The 25,785-nt window shown below is 45.2% G+C and overlaps 1 protein-coding gene across 2 annotated transcripts in view; it reads left to right on the forward strand.

Moving 5' to 3' along the window:
* The window catches only part of LOC139553821 (unconventional myosin-VI-like), a 115,780-nt gene that overhangs the window by 72,310 nt on the left and 17,685 nt on the right, over positions 1-25,785 (forward strand). For both annotated transcript variants that reach the window (XM_071366537.1, XM_071366538.1), the window contains exons 19-27: positions 5,335-5,373; positions 5,478-5,571; positions 5,725-5,855; positions 5,968-6,045; positions 6,142-6,271; positions 7,744-7,834; positions 8,166-8,316; positions 12,488-12,696; positions 13,063-13,141. In XM_071366537.1, coding sequence (XP_071222638.1) covers positions 5,335-5,373; positions 5,478-5,571; positions 5,725-5,855; positions 5,968-6,045; positions 6,142-6,271; positions 7,744-7,834; positions 8,166-8,316; positions 12,488-12,696; positions 13,063-13,141 — 1,002 coding nt within the window. The remainder of the gene's footprint in view (positions 1-5,334; positions 5,374-5,477; positions 5,572-5,724; positions 5,856-5,967; positions 6,046-6,141; positions 6,272-7,743; positions 7,835-8,165; positions 8,317-12,487; positions 12,697-13,062; positions 13,142-25,785) is intronic.

Here is a 25,785-nt window from a genome sequence, read left to right on the forward strand (position 1 = left end):
TAAAGAAGAAGTTACAGGTCTGTGAGAGCCAGAAATCTTGCTTGTTTGTAGGTGACCAAATACTTATTTTCCACCATAATTTGCAAATAAATTCATTAAAAATCCTACAATGTGATTTTCTGGATTTTTTTTTCTCATTTTGTCTGTCATAGTTGAAGTGTACCTAAGATGAAAATTACAGGCCTCTCATCTTTTTAAGTGGGAGAACTTGCACAATTGGTGGCTCGACCGCATTATCTACCAAGGGAATTCTCTTCGATTATAATCACAGCCGTATATATTCCCCCCCAAGCAGACACATTGATGGCCCTGAACAAACTTTATCTGACTCTTTGTAAACTGGAAACCACACACCCTGAGGCTGCATTCATCGTAGCTGGGGATTTTAACAAGGCTAATCTGAAAACAAAACTCCCTAAATTCTATCAGCATATCGATTGTGCTACCAGGGCTGGTAAAACCTTGGATCATTGTTATACTAACTTCCGTGACGCATATAAGGCCCTCCCCCGCCCTCCTTTCGGAAAAGCTGACCACGACTCCATTTTGTTGCTTCCAGCCTACAAACAGAAACTAAAACAGCAAGCTCCCGCGCTCAGATCTGTTCGACGCTGGTCCGACCAATCTGATTCCACGCTTCAAGACTGCTTCGATCACGTGGATTGGGATATGTTCCGCATTGCGTCCAACAACAACATTGACGAATACGCTGATTCGGTGAGCGAGTTCATTAGAAAGTGCATTGACGATGTCGTACCCACAGCAACGATTAAAACATTCCCAAACCAGAAACCGTGGATTGATGGCAGCATTCGCGTGAAACGGAAAGCGCGAACCACTGCTTTTAACCAGGGCAAGGTGACCGGAAACATGACCGAATACAAACAGTGTAGCTATTCCCTCCGCAAGGCAATCAAACAAGCTAAGTCCCAGTATAGAGACAAAGTAGAGTCGCAATTCAACAGCTCAGACACGAGGTATGTGGCAGGGTCTATAGTCAATCACGGATTACAAAAAGAAAACCAGCCCCGTCGCGGACCAGGATGTCTTGCTCCCAGACAGACTAAATAACTTTTTTGCTCGCTTTGAGGACAATACAGTGCCACTGACACGGCCCCCTACCAAAACCTGCGGGCTCTCCTTCACTGCAGCCGAGGTGAGTAAAACATTTAAACGTGTTAACCCTCGCAGGCTGCAGGCCCAGACGGCATTCCCAGCCGCGTCCTCAGAGCATGCGCAGACCAGCTGGCTGGTGTGTTTAAGAACATATTCAATCAATCCTTATCCCAGTCTGCTGTTCCCACATGCTTCAAGAGGGCCACCATTGTTCCTGTTCCCAAGAGAGCTAAGGTAACTGAGCTAAACGACTACCGCCCCGTAGCACTCACTTCCGTCATCATGAAGTGCTTTGAGAGACTAGTCAAGGACCATATCACCTCACCTCCACCCTACCTGACACCCTAGACCCACTCCAATTTGCTTACCGACCCAATAGGTCCACAGTGGACGCAATCGCAACCACACTGCAGACTGCCCTAACCCATCTGGACAAGAGGAATATCTATGTGAGAATGCTGTTCATCGACTACAGCTCAGCATTTAACACCATAGTACCCTCCAAACTCGTCATCAAGCTCGAGACCCTGGGTCTCGACCCCGCCCTGTGCAACTGGGTCCTGGACTTCCTGACGGGCCGCCCCCAGGTGGTGAGGGTAGGTAACAACATCTCCACCCCGCTGATCCACAACACTGGGGCCCCACAAGGGTGCGTTCTGAGCCCTCTCCTGTACTCCCTGTTCACCCACGACTGCGTGGCCATGCACGCCTCCAACTCAATCATCAAGTTTGCGGACGACACTACAGTGGTAGGCTTGATTACCAACAACGACGAGACGGCCTACAGGGAGGAGGTGAGGGCCCTCGGAGTGTGGTGTCAGGAAAATAACCTCACACTCAATGTCAACAAAACAAAGGAGATGATTGTGGACTTCAGGAAACAGCAGAGGGAGCACCCCCCTATCCACATCGACGGGATAGTAGTGGAGAAGGTGGAAAGTTTTAAGTTCCTCGGTGTACACATCACGGACAAACTGAATTGGTCCACCCACACAGACAGCGTTGTGAAGAAGGCGCAGCAGCGCCTCTTCAACCTCAGGAGGCTGAAGAAATTCGGCTTGTCACCAAAAGCACTCACAAACTTCTACAGATGCACAATCGAGAGCATCCTGTCGGGCTGTATCACCGCCTGGTACGGCAACTGCTCCGCCCATAACCGTAAGGCTCTCCAGAGGGTAGTGAGGTCTGCACAACGCATCACCGGGGGAAAACTACCTGCCCTCCAGGACACCTACACCACCCGATGTCACAGGAAGGCCATAAAGATCATCAAGGACAACAACCACCCGAGCCACTGCCTGTTCACCCTGCTATCATCCAGAAGGCGAGGTCAGTACAGGTGCATCAAAGCAGGGACCGAGAGACTGAAAAACAGCTTCTATCTCAAGGCCATCAGACTGTTAAACAGCCACCACTAACATTTAGTGGCCGCTGCCAACATACTGACTCAACTCCAGCCACTTTAATAATGGGAATTGATGGAAATTATGTAAAAGTGTATCACTAGCCACTTTAAACTATGCCACTTAATATAATGTTTACATACCCTACATTACTCATCTCATATGTATATGTATATACTGTACTGTATATCATCCACTGCATCTTGCCATCTTTATGTAATACATGTATCACTAGCCACTTTAAACTATGCCACTTTATGTTTACATACCCTACATTACTCATCTCATATGTATAGACTGTACACTATACCATCTACTGCATCTTGCCTATGCCGTTCTGTACCATCACTCATTCATATATCTTTATGTACATATTCTTTATCCCTTTACACTTGTGTGTATAAGGTAGTAGTTGTGGAATTGTTAGATTACTTGTTGGTTATTACTGCATTGTCGGAACTAGAAGCACAAGCATTTCGCTACACTCGCATTAACATCTGCTAACCATGTGTATGTGACAAATAAAATTTGATTTGATTTAACTAAATACTTTTTTGCCCCGCTGTAAGTGTTTTTTTGGGTCGCGAAAATACATTTTCGAGATGGAAAAACATTTTTCGAGATGGAAAACCTTTCAGTGTAAAATATTTTTTACGAATCTTTGAGAACTAAAAATCCCCAAAATAAAAGACATTGAGGGCGAATTGAAAATGAATAAAAACAATGAATTTATCAGTACAGTAATCCCTCGTTTATCGCGGGGGTTACGTTCCGAAAATGACCCGCGATAAGTGAAATCCGCGAAATAGAAAACTTCTTTTTTTTTTACAATTAGCAACTATTACATGTATACAAATACAGTGACTCACGTGTAGGCCGTTTCACTGCTCTTCAGACTGGGCCGCTGCATCCTGACTGCGCTCTGCAGTGTTCTCTTCTTCTGAAGCCCGCGGTGCAGGTGTGTTTGTTCGGGAGAAGAGCATAGTGATAGGCAGCTGTTGTCGCTCTTTTTTCTTCTTTGCAAAAAGATCCTTGTACACCGACATGCCACCATCGATTACGTTGGAGAACTGTAATGAACGGCTCATCAAAGGGTCCCATTCCTCAGCTACTCGCTTAAGTTCAGTGGCCATTCGCACCATGGTTGCTAAGCGACCAAGCGTTAGTCCTTCCTTCCTTCCTGGCCAACTTAATGTAAATTTGCCAAGCTGTTTTATGTACGTACACATAACTGCACGAGACGACAAAATGATAGCACAATTCGTAGCATGTTTTGATACAAGAAGCGGGAGTGAGTTTTTAGCGAATCAGAATGCAGAGCACAATGCACCAAAAAAAAATAAAAAATGCATTATGAAAATCCGCGAAATAGCGAATCCGCGATAAGTGAACCGCGAAGTGGCGAGGGATCACTGTATAGGTTTTATGTTTGAGCAAAAGAACACAGCATTATCCAGAATAATTGAATCGCAGGAAATTTGCTTTAAAACTGCAAAGTTTTCTCTCAGCAGCATGGCAAAAGTTGAACTGCAGGAAATGTGCTTTTAAACTGCAAACATTTCTCTCAACTCCAAGGAGAAATGGTAGATTTGCCGGAAATTTGCCAAGATATGGGCCTCTGAAGTTGTCTCAAATTCAGACGGGCCCTGCCGTGCCCCAAGTCCCTTTTTGATCCAGAATAAGACCCTGGTGTTTAGTTTGTAGTCTAATCATTTTTCCTATTGCTTATTTCAGATGTTTTCTGACACAATGCTAGAGAAAACTGTGTTTTCAACTTTCCAAATGTCCAACTTTGACCTTTGAACTTCTAACCCCTTTCCTCTCCCTGCCGCTCTCCTTGCCACTCTTCTTCTATCCCTCCTTTCCTGTAGGCCTCTTCCAGTCTCCCACCTCTTTTCCTGAGAAATCCTTCCTTTGTGGAAAAAGTTGGATAAAGTCAGCTAGAGAAAGGGTATGAAAAAGTCAGAAAGTAGCACAGGGCTAAAAGTCAGTCACGAAGAAGTGTAGCATCAGCCAGGGACAGAAGGTAACTTGTCTCGCTGTTGATTGTTTCGATAACCCAATACTGCATCAGCAGATGCGCACACACAGCACCCATTGCTGTTTTCCTATCAAACTCCTCCTCCACCTGTCTTCCTGTATGGTCTGTTTGTGTGTGGGCATGCTTGAGTTGACGCTTTTATTAATAATTCATCACATAAGACATGACAAAATTACCCGAGTGTAGCATTGTAGAGAAAAGAGCAAGACGGATCTATTCAGTTTGATTACACACAGATGTGCTTTTATTAATAAAACATCAAATAACAATGAGGCAATCTATTGCAATGCTGTGAGGAAGGGAACATAAGTAAGTTTTATTTTTTTATTTTAATATGTTTTAAAATATGAATCTCTACTATCACCAGTGAAATATTGCCAAGTTGGGTCTTGCACACAGTCATTATCTTGTGTTGCATAAAAGTATCTATATAGCACAGTTTCAGTAAATGTTTTATATATATCTTGCGAAAACATTCAATTTAATTTAGGACTGTTGTAAGCAAATCCTATTGAGAACAATGCAAGTGGCTTCTGCAGAATCCTCCTGAGTCATGCATGGATCTTTTTGTCTTTCTGTGTGCTGTTATCCCTCACCTGTCTTACTTTCTATTGGGTATGTCAGCATTATAACTAATGCTCTTTTCAGCTTTAAATGTGCAACGTCAAATATATTACCAATTTGTTTGTACGTGCTCCTAAGGACCTTCTTGTGCAGTGTGGTGGGACTCAGACTAAGTATTAAACAAGCTTCTTTTTCTGCCTGCCTTCACAGACCCAGTTGAACGTACTACTGGAGAAGCTTCGCAGCACTGTGAGTATCTGTGTCGCCATATCTGATGTTCTCTCTCTCACACTAGTAGTCAGCAACTGGCCTCAGATTGCATCTGATAGATATGTTTTACTTGTCTTTCAAAGGGTTCCAGCTTCATTCGCTGTGTGAAACCCAACTTGAAGATGGTGAGCCACCAGTTTGAAGGAGCCCAGATTCTGTCTCAGCTGCAGTGTTCAGGTATTGGCTAGGAGAGGTAGAACATACTCGCAAAACTATTATTAACATATTCACGGAATTAAAAAAAGTTACAAAATGCAGTAGTTCATTATCCGTTCTAAAGATGACTACGGATACACACACAAACACCATTCTCTCCCCTTTCCTCACCAGGCATGGTGTCAGTGCTGGACTTGATGCAGGGAGGCTTCCCCTCCCGAGCCCCCTTCCATGAGCTCTACAACATGTACAAACAGTACATGCCTGACAAGCTCACACGACTGGACCCCAGGCTCTTCTGCAAGGTGGGTGGCTCCCCCAAGATCAGCATTCCATTTCATATAAACCTTGTATTATTCAGATTTTTATACTTTTAGAAGACTTTGACTGGTGGTTTTTGTTCTTGTTCCTCTGCAGGCTTTGTTCAAAGCACTGGGGCTGAATGAGAATGACTACAAGTTTGGTTTGACCAGAGTGTTCTTCCGCCCTGGGAAGGTGAGCTCTGCTTCCAGCTCTCTTTTTAATGTGCATGAATGTCATACGGGCCAAATTACCTTGAGTAATTCTCTTGATGTCCTGCTTCGTGGTCAGTTTGCGGAGTTTGACCAGATCATGAAGTCGGACCCGGACCACCTGGCAGAGCTGGTGAAGAAGGTCAACCAGTGGCTGGTCATCAGCCGTTGGAAGAAGGTCCAGTGGTGCTCCCTTTCTGTCATCAAATGTACGTCAACACCCCTGACTCATACTCGCACTGAGCTGGACAATGTACTGTAGCCCTCCTCCTAGTTAACAATAATAATGGATTTAGTTGTTAGGGACCGATACAATGAAAAGATTGACACGTTGCACCCTCATGCTTTAGGTTGAGCTAATTTGTAGCGTTATGCTTTAGGTTGAGCTAATTTGTAGCATCATGCTTTAGGTTGAGCTAATTTGTAGCGTCATGCTTTAGGTTGAGCTAATTTGTAGCGTCATGCTTTAGGTTGAGCTAATTTGTAGCGGCATGCTTTAGGTTGAGCTAATTTGTAGCATCATGCTTTAGGTTGAGCTAATTTGTAGCGTTATGCTTTAGGTTGAGCTAATTTGTAGCGTCATGCTTTAGGTTGAGCTAATTTGTAGCGTCATGCTTTAGGTTGAGCTAATTTGTAGCGTCATGCTTTAGGTTGAGCTAATTTGTAGCGTCATGCTTTAGGTTGAGCTAATTTGTAGCGTCATGCTTTAGGTTGAGCTAATTTGTAGCGTCATGCTTTAGGTTGAGCTAATTTGCAGCGTCAGTCCCTACATGGGCTTTAAAATGGTGGAAAAGACCAAACTAACTTCTCAAACAAAACAGCCAATATAATGAAAAGGGTTCAAATGATTTCTGCTGAGTCAGGAGTTGTTAAACTTGTCATAACTTTACATAATTTTGACTCAAATTCTTCACAGGGCAAGAGGTTGAGAAATAGTTTTTTCCCCTCCATTTAGTCGAACACTGATTACCACACTCCGGCAGCTGTATTCCACTACCATAGTTCTTATGTTTCACATTTCTATTGCTCGAGGCAATCTTTCACACTAAAAGCTGTTCCTTGAACCATTACCCTCCGTCCCAAGTTATATTGATTTTCCCTCCCATTTAACAAAGTGCAGCACCGGCAGTGCTTATTAGGGTAAAGTATCAAATCAATGATATCACGTTGTAAGTAATAACTGTAGACTGCCTCGGCCCACCAGTTACCTGCTTTTTTCACCGTTAGGATATCCCATATCTGAGGATATATGCATTGTGATGGCTGGCTGCTCTTCCATTTTATTTTCCCCCAAAACATTCAAACTTAATGTCCCTATTAAGAGTTGTGTGTGGCTTTATCTCTGTGTGAATTGGCCCAATATCAAGTCAAATCAAATTGTATTGGTCACATACACATGGTTAGCAGATGTTAATGCGAGTGTAGCGAAATGCTTGTGCGTCTAGTTCCGACAATGCAGTAGTATCTATCAAGTAATCTAACAAATTCACAACTACCTTATACACCCAAATGTAAAGGGATGAATAAGTATGTACATATAAATATATGGATGAGCGATGGCCATGCGGCATAGGCAAGATGCAGTAGATGGTATAGAGCAGTATATACATATGAGATGAGTAATGTAGGATATGTTGACAATACTATGTTGACTAGATTTGACAATTTATCCCCCCCCCAGTGAAGGAGAAGATGAAGTATCGTGCCTCTGCCCTTGTTAAGATTCAGAAGACCGTCCGCATGTGGCTCTGTAAGAAGAAACATAAGCCACGGTGGGTGTACACACACACACACACACACGCCCACGCGCACACACATTATCTTTGTTTAAAAGTGCTTCACACTCTGTGCCTTTTGATGGCTTCTCCACATTCTGCAGTTAGAAGTTCAAATCAATCTGGAGAGCTCAGCCGTGACTCGTGGCCGTCTCTGTCACCGTATTGCATTTGGAAAATATATATTGCTTTGGTGAATGCATCCATCCGGGTGATGGCTTTTTGAATTGTTTTGTTATCATGGTATTCTGACTGTATGTATGTGTGTATGTGCACGTGTGAGCGTGCTCACACTTACGTGTGTATGCGTGGGCTCATACGGCCACAGCGTCGATGGCATGGTGAAGGTGCGTAACCTGAAGATGCGTATGGAACGCTTCAACGAGGTGGTGGGCGCTCTGAAGGAGGGCAAGCAGGAGATGGCCCAGCAGGTCCAGGAGCTGGGGGCCTCCATCGACACCTTCATGGCCAATATCAAGGTGAGGAGGGCTCACCTAGGCACAGATCTAGGATCAGCTTCCCCTGCCCCATTCCTAACCTTAAAGGTCCAAATCATTTCTGGCTAACAATTAAATACATTACTGTGATTTTAGTTTTCAATTAAAATGGTCAAAAATAAACAAAAATAGCTTCTTAGCAAAATTCTAGGACTGTCTGGGAGTTGTCTGAGTGGGGATAACTGAAAACTAGCTGTTATTGGCAGAGGCTTTTCTTGGTTTGTAACTAATTTACTGCCTGGTAAGGCCACAACAGGCTGAAATGTCAGACGGTCTTTTCAAACAACTCTTACACTGAAAGGGCATTAGCATAATTTTCATAATAAAATTTTTGACCACAAGAAGCCCAAAAAGATATTTGCCTAAAACATCATTTCAAACCTTGTTTAATTTGTATACACATATCACTCTATTATGCGTGGGAATACTTTGCAACAGATTTCCAAAATTAAAATAACTTGGAGCTGATTTGCTTGTGTTTTTACAAACTTTTATGTCGAACAATAAAAAAAATATTGAAATTGCTCAGAAAACTTGGGGGTCAAATAAAATCACCCACGGGCCAAATTCAGCCGGTGGGCCTCCAGTTTAGGAACACTGGTCTAGGGCCATCTTCATCCTACACCAAGGAGGCCAGGGTAACTCCGGGTGCGTTCGTAAATTCGCTCTCAGAATAACTGATGAATTTACGAACGCTCAACACCCCGTTGAATATGACCGGTGTCAGTAAACCTTGGCAAAAAAAACTTAATTAAATTGTTGCCAGCAGCACAGTTACAGTCACCAACGCTCTGGATAACATGAGAACAGCCTAACCAGCTCTGCTAGGGTAAGAAAAATGGCCAGAGTGAGGTGTTCTCTCATTTATGTCTGGAAGTAGCTAGCAAGCTAGCTAACTTTAACCAGTTAGCTTGGGTGCTTGACTGCCGTTGTGAGGTCAGAATGCTCGGATCAACCCTACTCCTCGGCCAGATTGTCCAGTGTGCGCTCTGAACACAACGAGAGCGAAACGCTCTGAAATTACGAACGGACAATCTGACAACGGTCTGAATTTACGAGAGTGAATTTACGAACACACCCTCATATGTCTTAACTTTCTAAACTAATCCCGCTGATCTCATCACATCGCTCTCATCTCATTTCATCTCCCTGTCATCTTGTCAGGAAGCCATTTCCTGGGGTTGTTTTGATCTGTAATCCTTTAATATGGCTAAATATGGTAATGGTTCTGCACTCTATTCTTCTGCTATAAACATCAGTCTGTATATGGTAAGGGATTTGTATTTATTATGGATCCCCATTAGCAGCTACTCTTCCTGGGGTCCGGCAAAACTAAGGCAGTTATACAATTTTAAAAACATTACAATACATTCATAACCGATTTCACCTCACTCTAAGTGTGTGCCCTCAGGCCCCTACTCCACTACCACATATCTACAGCACAAAATCCATGTGTACGTGTGTGTGTGTAGTGCTTATGTTATCGTGTGTGTGTGTTTTGTGTTGCTTTACAGTCCCCGCTGTTTGATAAGGTGTATTTTTATCTGGTTTTTAAATCTGATTCTACTGCTTGCATCAGTTACCTGATATGGAATAGAGTTCCAAGTAGTCATGGCTCTATGTAGTACAGTGTGCTTCCCATAGTCTGCTCTGGACTTGGGGACTGTGAAGAGACCTCTGGTGGCATGTGGTTCAAATTATTTCTGAAATGAGTTGCCAAACTTTACATCATTACAGCATTATTTCTTTAGGGAAAGAGGTTGAGAAATACTGTGTTTTTCCTGTCCATTTAATCGAACACTCCCCTCTCTCCCTCTGCTAGAAACATCAGTCTCCACTCGGGAGACTAGATGACTGGCATCCGAGCAGAACATTTTCCACATGAGCAAATGTCTCTAGTCTCCTCTCTTTCTCTCCCTCGCTCCCTAGTTCAGTCACCTCTGTGCGTCTGCCTGACCCTGCGCTCCTCTGTTAGCCCATTGGCATCTGCTCTGTGTTCACCAGCGCCTGATGCTATTCCTAGCCCTTTATGACGCACCTAGCGTAGCATCGCTAAGGGCCTAGCGTAGCATCGCTAGCTGAATTATACAATAGTCATAAACAATAGCTGTCATTCAGTCAGCTTGTCATTTCCCCCTGTGGTGTCTGTCTGAACCACGTCAGGGAAATCAATCCACCCTAAACCCCCCACTGACAGACAGGGTGTGACACCGAGGTGACCAGGGCAGCAGTGGTAGCAGGTGGGGGTGGGGCTCTCAGTCGATGTCTCTCTGGTTAGCTTATTGGATAGATCTGGAGGGTGTCACAACCCTAAACAGACAAGGAGATTTCTGCCAGGCCCACTGCGGAGGGCTCCACCTCTCACTTCCTGGAATCGGACAGTTTTAATTACACCACGTATAGGAAACAAGGATTAAATTAGAAAAAGTTGAATTAAATGAGATTCTGGGATATTGGGAATTGGATGTTACTTTTAGCATATTCCCCATACACTGAAAAGACTATCTCGTATGCCTGTGTTAGTCGGTGCGCTCCTGTGTCTGCAGCAGTGCTAATGGGAACAGTAGTAGCACATATTGGGAATCATAACCAACGATAAACAAGGTTTAGTCTATGAAGGCATATGTTGTCTACATTGTTTTCAGACCCCTTGACAGTTTCAACATTTTGTTACATTACAGCCTTATTCTAAAATTGATTATATCGTTTTTTCCCCTCATCAATCTACACGCAATACCCGATAATGACGAGGCAAAAACAGGTTTTTAGAAAAAAAATTAAAATAAACATATTACATTTACATAAGTATTCAGACCCTTTACTCAGTACTTTGTTAAAGCACGTTTGGCAGTGATTACAGCCTCAAGTCTTCTTGGTATGACGCTATAAGCTTGGCACACATGTATTTGGGGAGTTTCTCCCATTTATTCTCTGCAGATCCTCTCAAGCTTTGTCAGGTTGGATGGGGAGCATCACTGCATAGCTATTTTCAGGACTCTCCAGAAATGTTAGATCAGGTACAAGTCCGGGCTCTGGCTGGGCCACTCAAGGACATTCAGAGACTTGTCCCAAAGCCACTCCAGCGTTGTGTTGGCTGTGTGCTTAGGGTCGTTGTCCTGTTGGAAGATGAACCTTCGCCCCAGTCTGCGGTTCCTGCCAAAGAGTTCAATCTTGGTTTCATCAGACCAGAGAATCTTGTTTCACATGCTCTGAAAGTCATTTTAGGTGCCTTTTTTCAAACTCCAAGTGAGCTGTCATGTGCCTTTTACTGAGGAGTGGCTTCCGTCTGGCCACTCTACCATAAAGGCCTGATTGGTGGAGTGCTGCAGAGATGTTTGTCTTTCTGGAAGGTTCTCCCATCTCCACAGAGGAATTCTGAAGCTCTATCAGAGTGAGCATCGGATTTTTGGTCATCTCCTTGACCATGGCCCTTCTCCCCCGTTTGCCAGCTCTAGAAAGAGTCTTGGTGGTTCCAAACTTCTTCCATTTAAGAATGATGGAGGCCACTGTGTTGTTGGGGACCTTCAATGCTGCAGAAATATTTTGGTACCCTTCCCCAGATCTGTGCCTCGACACAATCCTGCCCCGGAGCTCTACGGACAATTCCTTCAACCTCATGGCCTGGTTTTTGCTCTGATATGCACTGTCAACTGTGGGACCTTATTTAGACAGGTGTGTGCCTTTTTCAAATCATGTCCAATCAATTGAATTTACCACAGGTGGACTCCAATCAAGTTGTAGAAACATCTCGAGGATGATCAATGGAAACATGATGCACCTGAGCTCAATTTCGAGTCTCATAGCAAAGGGTCTGAATACTTACGTAAATACAGTACTTCTGTTTTATTTTTAATACATTTGCAAACATTTCGGGGAAACCCGTTTTCACTTTGTCATTGTGGGGTATTGTGTGTAGATTGATGAGTAACATTTTTTATTTAATCCATTTGAGAATAAGGCTGTAACGTAACAAAATGTGGAAAAAGTTAACTGGTCTGGATACTTTCCAAATGCACTGTATATGTTATAACACTGACCATGACATACTGTATGACAGATAAGTCCAAATAATTCTGGTTTTAGCCTATTGTTTTTTTTGGAATAGGCCTATGACACCATTCCTATGACCTTTGACCTATGCCTCCTCCTATAGGCCACAGTGATGACCAGGAAGGAGATTGACCAGGAGTACCAGGGGCTGGTGAAGAGCTTGGAGCAGCTGCTCTCCTCCATGCAGAAGAAGAAGCAGGAGGAAGACGAGATGGAGAGGCTGCGGCGCATCGAAGAGGAGATGGAAAGAGAGAGGAAGAGGAGGGAGGAGGACGACCAGCAACAGCAGCAGGAGGAGAACGACAGAAAGAAGTAAGGGGGGGGGTCGGAACATATATGGGCTAGCACTGGGGTGGGCTATTTCGGGAGTGGAGGGCTTTTGGATCTAGTGTGTTAGTGCTGGGCTGGAATAAAAGTCTGCACAAGTGCACCAAAGCAGCCCTTCATATTTTGGTTGAAGTCATTGGCATGATAACCTCTCAATTTTAAAGAAACCCCCAACAGAATATGTCCAGAGTTGATGCTCAGAGACTGAGCGTATACATGGTTCATGGTTTGATCATGTCATTGAGAACATTGATCAGGCAGGAGGCATGTCCATCTGTGATCTAAAGTAACATGGCGCTTTGCCATATAAGAGCACTAACCACCTCCGTCGTCCCTGCCCCCTCTCATTAGGAAATCAGAGATGGAGCATAAGAGGAAGCAGGAGGAGGAGGAGAGGAAGAGGAGGGAGGAAGAAAAGAAGATTATGCAGGTTTGTGACCCCACTGAAGTGACCTTTTTGTGGTAAAGGAGAGCTTTGTTACCCTTCTCCTCCTACAAGACACTCCAAACACTGCCCACTTTATCACATATTGACCCTTTTGCCTGATAGTAGCCTGTAGTCTCTTGCTATGGAGCAGCCTGTAGTCTCTTGCTATGGAGCAGCCTGTAGTCTCTTACTATGGAGCAGCCTGTAGTCTCTTACTATGGAGCAGCCTGTAGTCTCTTGCTATGGAGCAGCCTGTAGTCTCCTGCTATGGAGCAGCCTGTAGTCTCTTGCTATGGAGCAGCCTGTAGTCTCTTTCTATGGAGCAGCCTGTAGTCTCTTTCTATGGAGCAGCCTGTAGTCTCTTGCTATGGAGCAGCCTGTAGTCTCTTACTATGGAGCAGCCTGTAGTCTCTTGCTATGGAGCAGCCTGTAGTCTCTTGCTATGGAGCAGCCTGTAGTCTCTTGCTATGGAGCAGCCTGTAGTCTCTTGCTATGGAGCAGCCTGTAGTCTCTTACTATGGAGCAGCATGTAGTCTCTTGCTATGGAGCAGCCTGTAGTCTCCTGCTATGGAGCAGCCTGTAGTCTCTTGCTATGGAGCAGCCTGTAGTCTCTTACTATGGAGCAGCCTGTAGTCTCTTACTATGGAGCAGCCTGTAGTCTCTTTCTATGGAGCAGCCTGCAGTCTCTTGCTATGGAGCAGCCTGCCGTCTCTTGCTATGGAGCAGCCTGTCGTCTCTTGCTATGGAGCAGCCTGTCGTCTCTTGCTATGGAGCAGCCTGTAGTCTCTTGCTATGGAGCAGCCTGTCGTCTCTTGCTATGGAGCAGCCTGTCGTTTCTTGCTATGGAGCAGCCTGTAGTCTCTTGCTATGGAGCAGCCTGCCGTCTCTTGCTATGGAGCAGCCTGTAGTCTCTTGCTATGGAGCAGCCTGTAGTCTCTTGCTATGGAGCAGCCTGTAGTCTCTTGCTATGGAGCAGCCTGTCGTCTCTTACTATGGAGCAGCCTGTCGTCTCTTACTATGGAGCAGCCTGTAGTCTCTTACTATGGAGCAGCCTGTCGTCTCTTACTATGGAGCAGCCTGTCGTCTCTTGCTATGGAGCAGCCTGTCGTCTCTTGCTATGGAGCAGCCTGTCGTCTCTTGCTATGGAGCAGCCTGTCGTCTCTTGCTATGGAGCAGCCTGTCGTCTCTTGCTATGGAGCAGCCTGTCGTCTCTTGCTATGGAGCAGCCTGTCGTCTCTTGCTATGGAGCAGCCTGTAGTCTCTTTCTATGGAGCAGCCTGTAGTCTCTTTCTATGGAGCAGCCTGTAGTCTCTTTCTATGGAGCAGCCTGTAGTCTCTTGCTATGGAGCAGCCTGTAGTCTCTTGCTATGGAGCAGCCTGTAGTCTCTTGCTATGGAGCAGCCTGTAGTCTCATGCTATGGAGCAGCCTGTAGTCTCTTACTATGGAGCAGCCTGTAGTCTCTTGCTATGGAGCAGCCTGTAGTCTCCTGCTATGGAGCAGCCTGTAGTCTCTTGCTATGGAGCAGCCTGTAGTCTCTTACTATGGAGCAGCCTGTAGTCTCTTACTATGGAGCAGCCTGTAGTCTCTTTCTATGGAGCAGCCTGCCGTCTCTTACTATGGAGCAGCCTGCCGTCTCTTGCTATGGAGCAGCCTGCCGTCTCTTGCTATGGAGCAGCCTGTCGTCTCTTGCTATGGAGCAGCCTGTAGTCTCTTGCTATGGAGCAGCCTGTCGTATCTTGCTATGGAGCAGCCTGTAGTTTCTTGCTATGGAGCAGCCTGTAGTCTCTTGCTATGGAGCAGCCTGCCGTCTCTTGCTATGGAGCAGCCTGTAGTCTCTTGCTATGGAGCAGCCTGTAGTCTCTTGCTATGGAGCAGCCTGTAGTCTCTTGCTATGGAGCAGCCTGTCGTCTCTTACTATGGAGCAGCCTGTCGTCTCTTACTATGGAGCAGCCTGTAGTCTCTTACTATGGAGCAGCCTGTCGTCTCTTACTATGGAGCAGCCTGTCGTCTCTTGCTATGGAGTAGCCTGTCGTCTCTTGCTATGGAGCAGCCTGTCGTCTCTTGCTATGGAGCAGCCTGTCGTCTCTTGCTATGGAGCAGCCTGTCGTCTCTTGCTATGGAGCAGCCTGTCGTCTCTTGCTATGGAGCAGCCTGTAGTCTCTTTCTATGGAGCAGCCTGTAGTCTCTTTCTATGGAGCAGCCTGTAGTCTCTTTCTATGGAGCAGCCTGTAGTCTCTTGCTATGGAGCAGCCTGTAGTCTCTTGCTATGGAGCAGCCTGTAGTCTCTTGCTATGGAGCAGCCTGTAGTCTCATGCTATGGAGCAGCCTGTAGTCTCTTACTATGGAGCAGCCTGTAGTCTCTTGCTATGGAGCAGCCTGTAGTCTCTTGCTATGGAGCAGCCTGTAGTCTCTTGCTATGGAGCAGCCTGTAGTCTCTTACTATGGAGCAGCCTGTAGTCTCTTGCTATGGAGCAGCCTGTAGTCTCTTGCTATGGAGCAGCCTGTAGTCTCTTGCTATGGAGCAGCCTGTAGTCTCTTACTATGGAGCAGCCTGTAGTCTCTTACTATGGAGCAGCCTGTAGTCTCTTACTATGGAGCAGCCTGTAGTCTCTTGCTATGGAGCAGCCTGTAGTCTCTTGCTATGGAGCAGCCTGTAGTCTCTTGCTATGGAGCAGCCTGTAGTCTCTTGCTATGGAGCAGCCTGTAGTCTCTTGCTATGGAGCAGCCTGTAGTCTCTTGCTATGGAGCAGCCTGTAGTCTCTTGCTATGGAGCAGCCTGTAGTCTCTTGCTATGGAGCAGCCTGTAGTCTCTTGCTATTGAGCAGCCTGCCGTCTCTTGCTATGGAGCAGCCTGCCGTCTCTTGCTATGGAGCAGCCTGCCGTCTCTTGCTATGGAGCAGCCTGTAGTCTCATGCTATGGAGCAGCCTGTAGTCTCTTGCTATGGAGCAGCTTGTAGTCTCTTACTATGGAGCAGCCTGCCGTCTCTTGCTATGGAGCAGCCTGTAGTCTCTTGCTATGGAGCAGCCTGTAGTCTCTTGCTATGGAGCAGCCTGTAGTCTCTTACTATGGAGCAGCCTGTAGTCTCTTTCTATGGAGCAGCCTGTAGTCTCTTGCTATGGAGCAGCCTGTAGTCTCTTGCTATGGAGCAGCCTGTAGTCTCTTGCTATGGAGCAGCCTGTAGTCTCTTGCTATGGAGCAGCCTGTAGTCTCTTGCTATGGAGCAGCCTGTCGTCTCTTACTATGGAGCAGCCTGTAGTCTCTTGCTATGGAGCAGCCTGTAATCTCTTGCTATGGAGCAGCCTGTAGTCTCTTACTATGGAGCAGCCTGTAGTCTCATGCTATGGAGCAGCCTGTAGTCTCTTGCTATGGAGCAGCCTGTAGTCTCTTACTATGGAGCAGCCTGTAGTCTCTTACTATGGAGCAGCCTGTAGTCTCATGCTATGGAGCAGCCTGTAGTCTCTTACTATGGAGCAGCCTGTAGTCTCATGCTATGGAGCAGCCTGTAGTCTCTTGCTATGGAGCAGCCTGTAGTCTCTTGCTATGGAGCAGCCTGTAGTCTCTTGCTATGGAGCAGCCTGTAGTCTCATGCTATGGAGCAGCCTGTAGTCTCTTGCTATGGAGCAGCCTGTAGTCTCTTGCTATGGAGCAGCCTGTAGTCTCTTGCTATGGAGCAGCCTGTAGTCTCTTACTATGGAGCAGCCTGTAGTCTCTTACTATGGAGCAGCCTGTAGTCTCATGCTATGGAGCAGCCTGTCGTCTCTTACTATGGAGCAGCAATGGATTGATTTCTTACCAGTCGTGTTTGTTGTACTGATATCTCTACAAATTGTATCTGTATATATGTAAGTATATATTTTTCTTCCAACCTAATAAGATATATGCATGCCATTTAGCAGACGTTTTTATCCAAAGTGACTTAGTCATGAGAATCGAACCCACAACTCTGGCTTTGCAAGCACTATGATCTACCAACTGAGCTACACTACTGTTCCCGCTGAGTGAAAGTCATTTGCTCCCTCGTCTCACAGGGAGACTGCCAGGGTCTTGGCATTCATCAGATTCCCCAGTGGGTCATCGCTAGCTGATGATGGATCACTCCTGCTGACTTTCTCCTTCACAGACGTACCCTGCTCCCTCTAGACTGAGTCATCTGCTTTCCACACTGCCCTCCATTACCGTTTGCTTATTTTCTTACCTACCCTGTATTCCCCCTCCTGCCCTCTTCTGCCCTGTATTCCCCCTCCTGTACTCTCGTACCCTGTATTCCCCCTCATGTCCTCTTCTGCCCTGTATTCCCCCTCCTGTCCTCTTCTGCCCTGTATTCCCCCTCCTGTCCTCTTCTGCCCTGTATTCCCCCTCCTGTCCTCTTCTGCCCTGTATTCTCCCTCCTGTCCTCTTCTGCCCTGTATTCTCCCTCCTGTCCTCTTCTGCCCTGTATTCCCCCTCCTGTCCTCTTCTGCCCTGTAGTCCCCCTCCTGTCCTCTTCTGCCCTGTACTCCCCCTCCTGTCCTCTTTGCCCTGTATTCCCCCTCCTGTCCTCTTCTGCCCTGTATTCCCCCTCCTGTCCTCTTTTGCCCTGTATTCCCCCTCCTGTCCTCTTCTGCCCTGTAGTCCCCCTCCTGTCCTCTTCTGCCCTGTTTCCTCTTCTGCCCTGTATTCCCCCTCCTGTACTCTTGTGCCCTGTATTCACCCTCATGTCCTCTTCTGCCCTGTATTCCCCCTCATGTCCTCTTCTGCCCTGTAGTCCCCCTCCTGTCCTCTTCTGCCCTGTATTCCTCTTCTGTCCTGTATTCCCCCTCCTGTCCTCTTCTGCCCTGTATTCCTCTTCTGCCCTGTATTCCCCCTCCTGTCCTCTTCTGCCCTGTATTCCCCCTCCTGTCCTCTTCTGCCCTGTATTCCCCCTCCTGTCCTCTTCTGTCCTGTATTCCCCCGCCTGTCCTCTTCTGTCCTTCCTCTGGCCCTCTTCCTACCTTCATCCCCCTTTTCTTCTGTCTTGTATTGCCATATGCTGTTCCCTCTTTCTCTCCTCCTCTGCCCTCTATTCCCAGCCTCAGGCCCCCTTTTCCCCCTCCTTTTTTCCCTTTTCCTCTCATTCTTCTTCTGTTCTCAACTCTCCATCTCCATCAACCCCTCTTCCTTCCTCATTTATCACATTGTTCCACAAGTACATACAGTAGCCGGCCACCCCTGGGCCGGTGGTTCGAAATTTTTTGCAGAATGAGGTGTATTTTGTTGGCCTCTGGTACATTCTAATGGCTTGACTCCATCTGAAATACACAGTGAAATGATTGAATACTTTATCAAGTTTACCTCATAGATTGGAAACAATAGTTGTGGTATTGTGTAGAAAGACATTACTTTAATATTTATATTACTGAATATGTTTGAATTCAGTGTATTTTTAGATGTTTTGGATCTTGTCTAGGCCTATTGTTAGGTTATATTACTTGTTAGATATTACTGCATGGTCGGAACTAGAAGCACAAGCATTTCGCTACACTCGCATTAACATCTGCTAACCATGTGTATGTGACAAATAAATTTGATTTGATTTGATCAGGACCATTTTTCTAAGTAAGAGAACATTAAACCTTTTTAACATTTAACCTGTCTTCTCTTGAGATTAAAGTCTTTACAGTTTTACTGTAAGATATGTATTGCCACCGATGTTTGTTCTCTAAATTATGTTTTTTATTATTTTTATTTTTGGTGTACACAAAGTACGGGAGGATGGCTGGGCAGTGGCTAGGCACCCCATCCGTAAGTTGGAGAATGCTTTTTTCAAAAACCTGAAACAACTTTTCCAGAGCCATAATCATTATGCTGTATCTTCCTTTTTTTAAATAAAATAAATGTGCTTCTATGCATCTCTGTAAAATCTGGGTAAAAGATTGAAAGGAATGTGAGTGTTATTAACTACATATAGTCATTTCTTGCTTTTCTAAAGTCTACCAACCTTGCCAGCAGGCATGCCATCTTAAAATAGTTAAATAATCTAGCTACTATAACTTGATTGATAGCCTGAAATGGCTTCTTGGTAGCTAGTTATGAGGTTGGGAGATACAATATATATACAAAAATATGTGGACACCCCTTCAAATTAGTGGATTTGGCTATTTCAGTCACACCCCTTTGCTGACAGGTGTATAAAATCGAGCACACAGCCATGCAATCTACATAGACAAACATTGGCAGTAGAATGCCCTTACTGAAAAGTTTAGTGACTTTCAACGTGGCATCCTTTCCAACAAGTCAGTTCATCAAATTTCTGCCCTCCTAGAGCGGTTAACTGCCCTCCTAGAGCGGTCAACTGTAAGTGCTGTTATTGTGAAGTGGAAATGTCTAGGAGCAACAACAACTCCGCTGCGAAGTGGTAGGCCACACAAGCTCACAGAATGTGACCGCTGAAGCGTGTAGCGAGTAAAAATCGTCTGTCAGTTGCAACACTCACTACCGAGTTCCAAACTGCCTTTGGAAGCAACGTCAGCACAATAACTGTTCATCGGCAGCTTCATGAAATAGGTTTCCATGGCCGAGCAGCCACACACAAGCCTAAGATCATCATGTGCAATGCTAAGCGTCGGCTGGAGTTGTGTAAAGTTCACCGCCATTGGACTCTGGAGCAGTGGAAACGCATTCTCTGGAGTGATGAATCACGCTTCACCATCTGGCAGTCCGACGGATGAATCTGGATTTGATGGAGCCAGGAGAAAGCTACCTGCCCGGATGCATAGTGCCAACTGTAAAGTTTAGTGGAGGAGGAATAATACTCTGGGGCTGTTTTCCATATTCCGGCTAGGCCCCTTAGTTCCAGTGAAGGGAAATCTTAACGCTACAGCATACAATGACATTCTAGACGATTCTGTGCTTGCAACGTTGTGGAACCAGTTTGGGGAAGACCCTTTGCTGTTTCAGCATGACAATGCCCTTGGGCACAAATCGAGGTCCATATAGAAATGGTTTGTCAAGATCGGTGTGTAAAAACTTGACTGGCCTACGCCGACTGCTTGCCAGGCCTAATCGCCCAACATCAGTGCCCGACCTCACTAATGCTCTTGTGGCTGAATGGAAGAAAGTCCCCGCAGCAATGTTCCAACATCTAGTAGAAAGCCTTCCCAGAACAGTGGAGGCTGTTATAGCAGTAAAGGAGGGACCAACTCCATATTAATGCCCTTGATTTTGGAATGAGATGTTTGATGAGCAGGTGTCCAAGTACCTTTGGTCATGTAGTGGAGGTTCCCAAACTGGTCTAGCCAAAGCCAACTTCATAACATTGCTAGGTTGCTAGTAGTATTACAGAGAAACAACAAACAAAAAAAACAAAAAATGTTAAACAGGACAAAGGGGCATAACGCCTCACCACGAGACGAGTCACTCACTTTAAAGTCACTGTCTGGCAAGGCCCGACATCCTAGAAAATCCTTTGGTTTACTTGTCCCAATTCGTTACCATGGATATATAACCATGTTGCATGATATCCGAATGGCAAAGGGATATAGGAGATCAACTTTATTCCGTCTATATTCAGTCAGTCAGGCACATTTTATAAACTAGTCAACTCTTGCTGTTCAGTTGTCAATCAAAGCACAGTAAATGGCCTACTATGCGCAACACTCAAAAGAAAATGTATGTATCAGAAAACAATAGTTAGGCCAAGTTGTGGATTTCGACTCCTCGTTACCACTTAGGGTGAATTCGGAAGTAAGTGGGGCACTTTTTGCATTTCCGTCTTAACCTCTTTCAACATCTATCCAACATATTAGCCCAACACATTATACATTTCTGAAATCCTCAAGATGTTTCCTAATTACACAAAAAGGACAAATGTTGATATCATTTTCACAGCAGGCATGACACACCCAATTGTGTACACTGAGCCAAAACCATATTTTCATTTCGCATTAGGTCTACAGGGACAGCAACTTAAATATTATAGTTCTGCTTGCTGCAGGATAACAGTTCTACAAGAACCAGAGGCCTGCCTAGTCTAAGTACACTGGATCGCTTTCATCCATTGGAAATGCCTATAAGACTGTCCTACTTTAGCTAGCTATGGTTGATAAAGCGGGACTAAAAAAATTATAACATTTTAACATAATATTGGCCACTTTTTATTTATTTTGATGCACCAGTACATGGTATTTACATTTACATCACAGTTTTGCACAGTGCATTATTTATGACCGTTTTATAACCTTAACGTCAAAATAGAAAAAATCTGCTTCGCAGAGTGAGCTCCTTGTTAGAAGCTTGCTCTGCCCCCATCAATGTCACACTAGTGAAGTGATATGATTTTGATCATGTGACAATAGTTTTGATTTTCACTTGTCAGACCAAGGAATAAACACGGATTAAGCTTTCCCAGTTTTTATATGATGGCCCACTTTTTTCTGAATTCAGCTATGTTACATGGGATGTGCTAATCCACAAGCATCATGCTCTCTCCCTCCTCCGTGTAAAGAAATTAGACTGCAACCAGAGATCTGTATGACGAGATGCTAATGTCTCCACACTAACAATGGGAGTCGTTGTCCCAAAGGCGGGAAGGCAAGCGACAAGTTTGGGTCCAAAATAATCTGGGTCCCCAGATCCACAAAACATAATACAGCTGCACCATTTAGAGCATCCTGACCAGTTGCATCACCGCCTGGTATGGCAACTGCTCGGCATCTGACCATGCGTACAGCCCAGTAAATCACTGGGGCCAAGATTCCTGACATCCAGGACCTATATACTAGGTGGTGTCAGAGGAAGGCCCCAAAAATTGTCAGACTCCAGTCACCCAAGTCATAGGCAAGCGGTACCGGAACGCCAAGTCTAGGACCACAAAAGGCTCCTTAACAGCTTCTGCCATAAAACAACTGAACAATTAATCAAAGGTCACACTGGCTATTTACATTCCCCCCCCCCTTTGTTTTTACACTGCTGCAACTCGCTGTTTATTATCTATGCATAGTCACTATGCTTTACCCCCGCACATTGACTCGGTACCGGTATCCCCTGTATATAGCCTCGTTATTGTAATGTAATTTTCTTATTTTGAGATACATTTTTTTTTTTACATTAGTTTATTTAGTAAATATTTTCTTAACTCTATTTCTTGAACTGCATTGTTGGTTAAGGGCTTGTAAGTAAGCATTTCACGGTAAGGTATTCGGCGCATGTGACAAATACAATTTGATTTCATTTGGAGCCTATCCTATCAACAGATCGCTCGAAGATGCATATCGTTCATTATAGCGAGAGCGGGCACGATGGACTAACCAATTAAAACGTTTACATGAAAAGTAGCCTAGTTACTGTAATATGAAGTGGAAAATGTAGCTCTCTCTCACTCTCGCCTTCTCTCTCGCCAGTCTTCTCTTTTCTTGCTCTACTGTTCTCTAGTCCCTACAATCCTGTTCTCTCCCTCTCAACCCACCAGCCCTCCCTTTTTTCCCCCTGCAATCCTGTTTTTATTTAACTAGGCAAGTCAGTGAAGAACAAATTCTTATTTACAATGACGGCCAAACCCGGACGATGCTCGGCCAATTGTGCGCCGCCCTATGGGACTCCCAATCACGGCCAGTTGTGATACAGCCTGGATTCGAACCAGGGTGTCTGTAGTGACGCCTCTAGCATTGAGATGCAGTGCCTTAGACCGCTGGAGCCCCTCAACCCACCAGCCCTCCCTTTTTCCCTGCCCTCCTATTCTTTCCCTCTCTACCCCCTTTTGCGTCTTCCTCTACCCTCCTATTATCGCCTTGGTGATTCTCTCCTGGAGGTCACCACCACTACACTGTCTCTAATCTACCAGGGGTAAAGGCCCAGGTCTGATAAAAGCTCTCATGCTAGTCTAGGAGTACTGACGCTAGGTCAATGAATGGACCGCAAGCGGAAGCACTCACGTCTGCTCTTTTCAGCTCAACCCAGCCCAGCATTGATATTCACATATACGTTGCTTTTAGCGGACCGTTTCACACACAAAACTTTCATCGGTTATGAGTTTCTGAAGCATCTCTCTTAGGACCACAAGAGCCTCAGCTCAACCTACCTCAAAGGTTTCCTCTGCAACTTCTCAGAGTTTGTCTAGAACAGCAAAAATCTGTTTCTCCCTCTCCAGCTTTCTTTGCTGCCTACCTAGACAGCCCTCCGATAAACAGCCCTCCGATAAACAGCCCTCCGATAAACAGCCCTCCGATAAATAGCGCGCCATTAAACAGCCCTCCAACTTCTTCATAACGTCTTAAGAGTTCCCACTGACCTTTAGTCTCTGATTTAAGTTGTTTTTGCGGTTGTCTGCTGGGTGCACTTCTGTCTGCTGGGTGCCCTTCTGTCTGTCTGCTGGGTGCCCTTCTGTCTGTCTGCTGGGTGCTCTTCTGTCTGCTGGGTGCCCTTCTGTCTGTCTGCTGGGTGCCCTTCTGTCTGCTGGGTGCCCTTCTGTCTGCTGGGTGCACTTCTGTCTGCTGGGTGCCCTTCTGTCTGCTGGGTGCACTTCTGTCTGCTGGGTGCCCTTCTGTCTGCTGGGTGCCCTTCTGTCTGCTGGGTGCCCTTCTGTCTACTGGGTACCCTTCTGTCTGCTGGGTGCCCTTCTGTCTGCTGGGTGCCCTTCTGTCTGCTGGGTGCCCTTCTGTCTGCTGGGTGCCCTTCTGTCTGCTGGGTGCCCTTCTGTCTGCTGGGTGCCCTTCTGTCTGCTGGGTGCCCTTCTGTCTGCTGGGTGCCCTTCTGTCTGCTGGGTGCACTTCTGTCTGCTGGGTGCCCTTCTGTCTGCTGGGTGCCCTTCTGTCTGCTGGGTGCACTTCTGTCTGCTGGGTGCCCTTCTGTCTGCTGGGTGCACTTCTGCGTCGTCTAGATGCGAAATCACAGGGAGAGACTCATTAGCAGCTGTTACAACCAGGATAATATATCTAATCAGGCCTTACCACACAGCAGGCCATGTTATTGCCTAAGTTCTTCTCCTGTCACTCAGGGCTAATCGAGGCTCCATCGCTCCCCAGGACAGAGACTGATGGGGTAGAGTTGGCCCGGCACAGCCCCTCAGCCCCTGGCCCTGCTCTAATGTCTGGCTACAGAGGTCTCTGGATTTCTCCCCTGAAAAGTGTGAGAAGAACAACATCCGAGTTGTGTTTACTGGCTGTGTTTGAAGATTAAAAGTGGCGTGTTCGGTCAATCACTATGAAAATGTGAATCTATGGCATTTAAAACTTCTTATGGCTGCAGTCCCGGTAACTGGACCGATATGACAACAGCCAGTCCAAGTGCAGGGCGCCAAATTCAAAAACCAGAAATCTCATAATTAAAATTCCTCAAACATTCATGTGTCTTATATCATTTTAAAGGTAATCTTGTTGTTAATCCCACCAAAGTGTCCGATTTCAAATTGGCTTTTCAGCGAAAGCACTACAAACGATTATGTTAGGTCACCACAAAACCACAATAATCACAGCCATTTTTCCCAGCTAAAGATAGCTTCACAAAAACCAGAATAGAGATAAAATGAATCACTAACCTTCGATTATTTTCATCAGAGGACACTCATAGGACTTCATGTTACACAATACATGCATGTTTTCTTTGATTAAATTCATATTTATATCAAAAAATCTGAGTTTACATTGAGGCTACAAGATTCACTAAATGCAAAAACATCAAGTGACTTTGCATAGCCCATCGTTTCAACAGAAATACTCATCATAAATATAGATGATAATACAAGTTATACACATTGAATTATAGATATACCTCTCCTTAATGCAACCGCTATGTCAGATTTCAAAAAAACTTTACCAAAAAAGAAATGCACGCTATAATCTGAGACGGCGCTCAAAAACAGCATACCACAGCTGCAAAGATGGCGTCACTATAAACAATAAAATACATGATAAATATTCCTTTACCTTTGATGATCTAGATCAGAAAGCACACCAGGAATCCCAGGTCCACAATAAATGTTTGTTTTGTTTGAAAAAAATCCGTTATTTATGTCCAAATACCTTCTTTTGTTAGCACGTCTGGTTTACATATCCAAATGCTAATTCTGGTCAGCGTTATATCGGACAAAAACTTCAAAATGTGATATTACCGGTCGAAGAAACATTTCAAACTAAGTACTGAATCAATCATTTGGATGTTTTTAACATATAGCTTCAATAAAGTTCCAACCGGAGTATTCGTTCTTGTCTGCAATGGAACGTCAGTGTCTTGCATGAAGAAAAGGCATGATCAGGAAATGGCTGCTTGATGGACACCTGACTGATTCTGCTCTCATTCTCTCCCACAACATCATAGAAGTCTCATTGGAATTTCTATTGATGGTTGACATCTAGTGGAACACCTAGGAAGTGCAACTTCATTCATAACTCAAATGGATTTCTTAAGGGACTCTGGTGAATACAGACAAGCTCAGATTTCTGACTTCCTGTTTTGATTTCAACTCAGGATTTTGCCTGCCAATATGAGTTCTGTTAATCTCACAGACATAATTCAAACAGTTTTAGAAACTTTAGAGTGTTTTCTATCCAATACTAATAATAATATGCAAATATTAGGAACTATGACTGAGGAGCAGGCCGTTTGATATGGGCACCTTTCACCCAAGCTACTCAATACTGCCCCTTCAGCCATAAGAAGTTAATAAATACTCTTCCTAACTTTTTAAATGTCAAC

The sequence above is a fragment of the Salvelinus alpinus genome, chromosome 25 (assembly GCF_045679555.1).
Source record: "Salvelinus alpinus chromosome 25, SLU_Salpinus.1, whole genome shotgun sequence".
Taxonomy (NCBI): domain Eukaryota; kingdom Metazoa; phylum Chordata; class Actinopteri; order Salmoniformes; family Salmonidae; genus Salvelinus; species Salvelinus alpinus.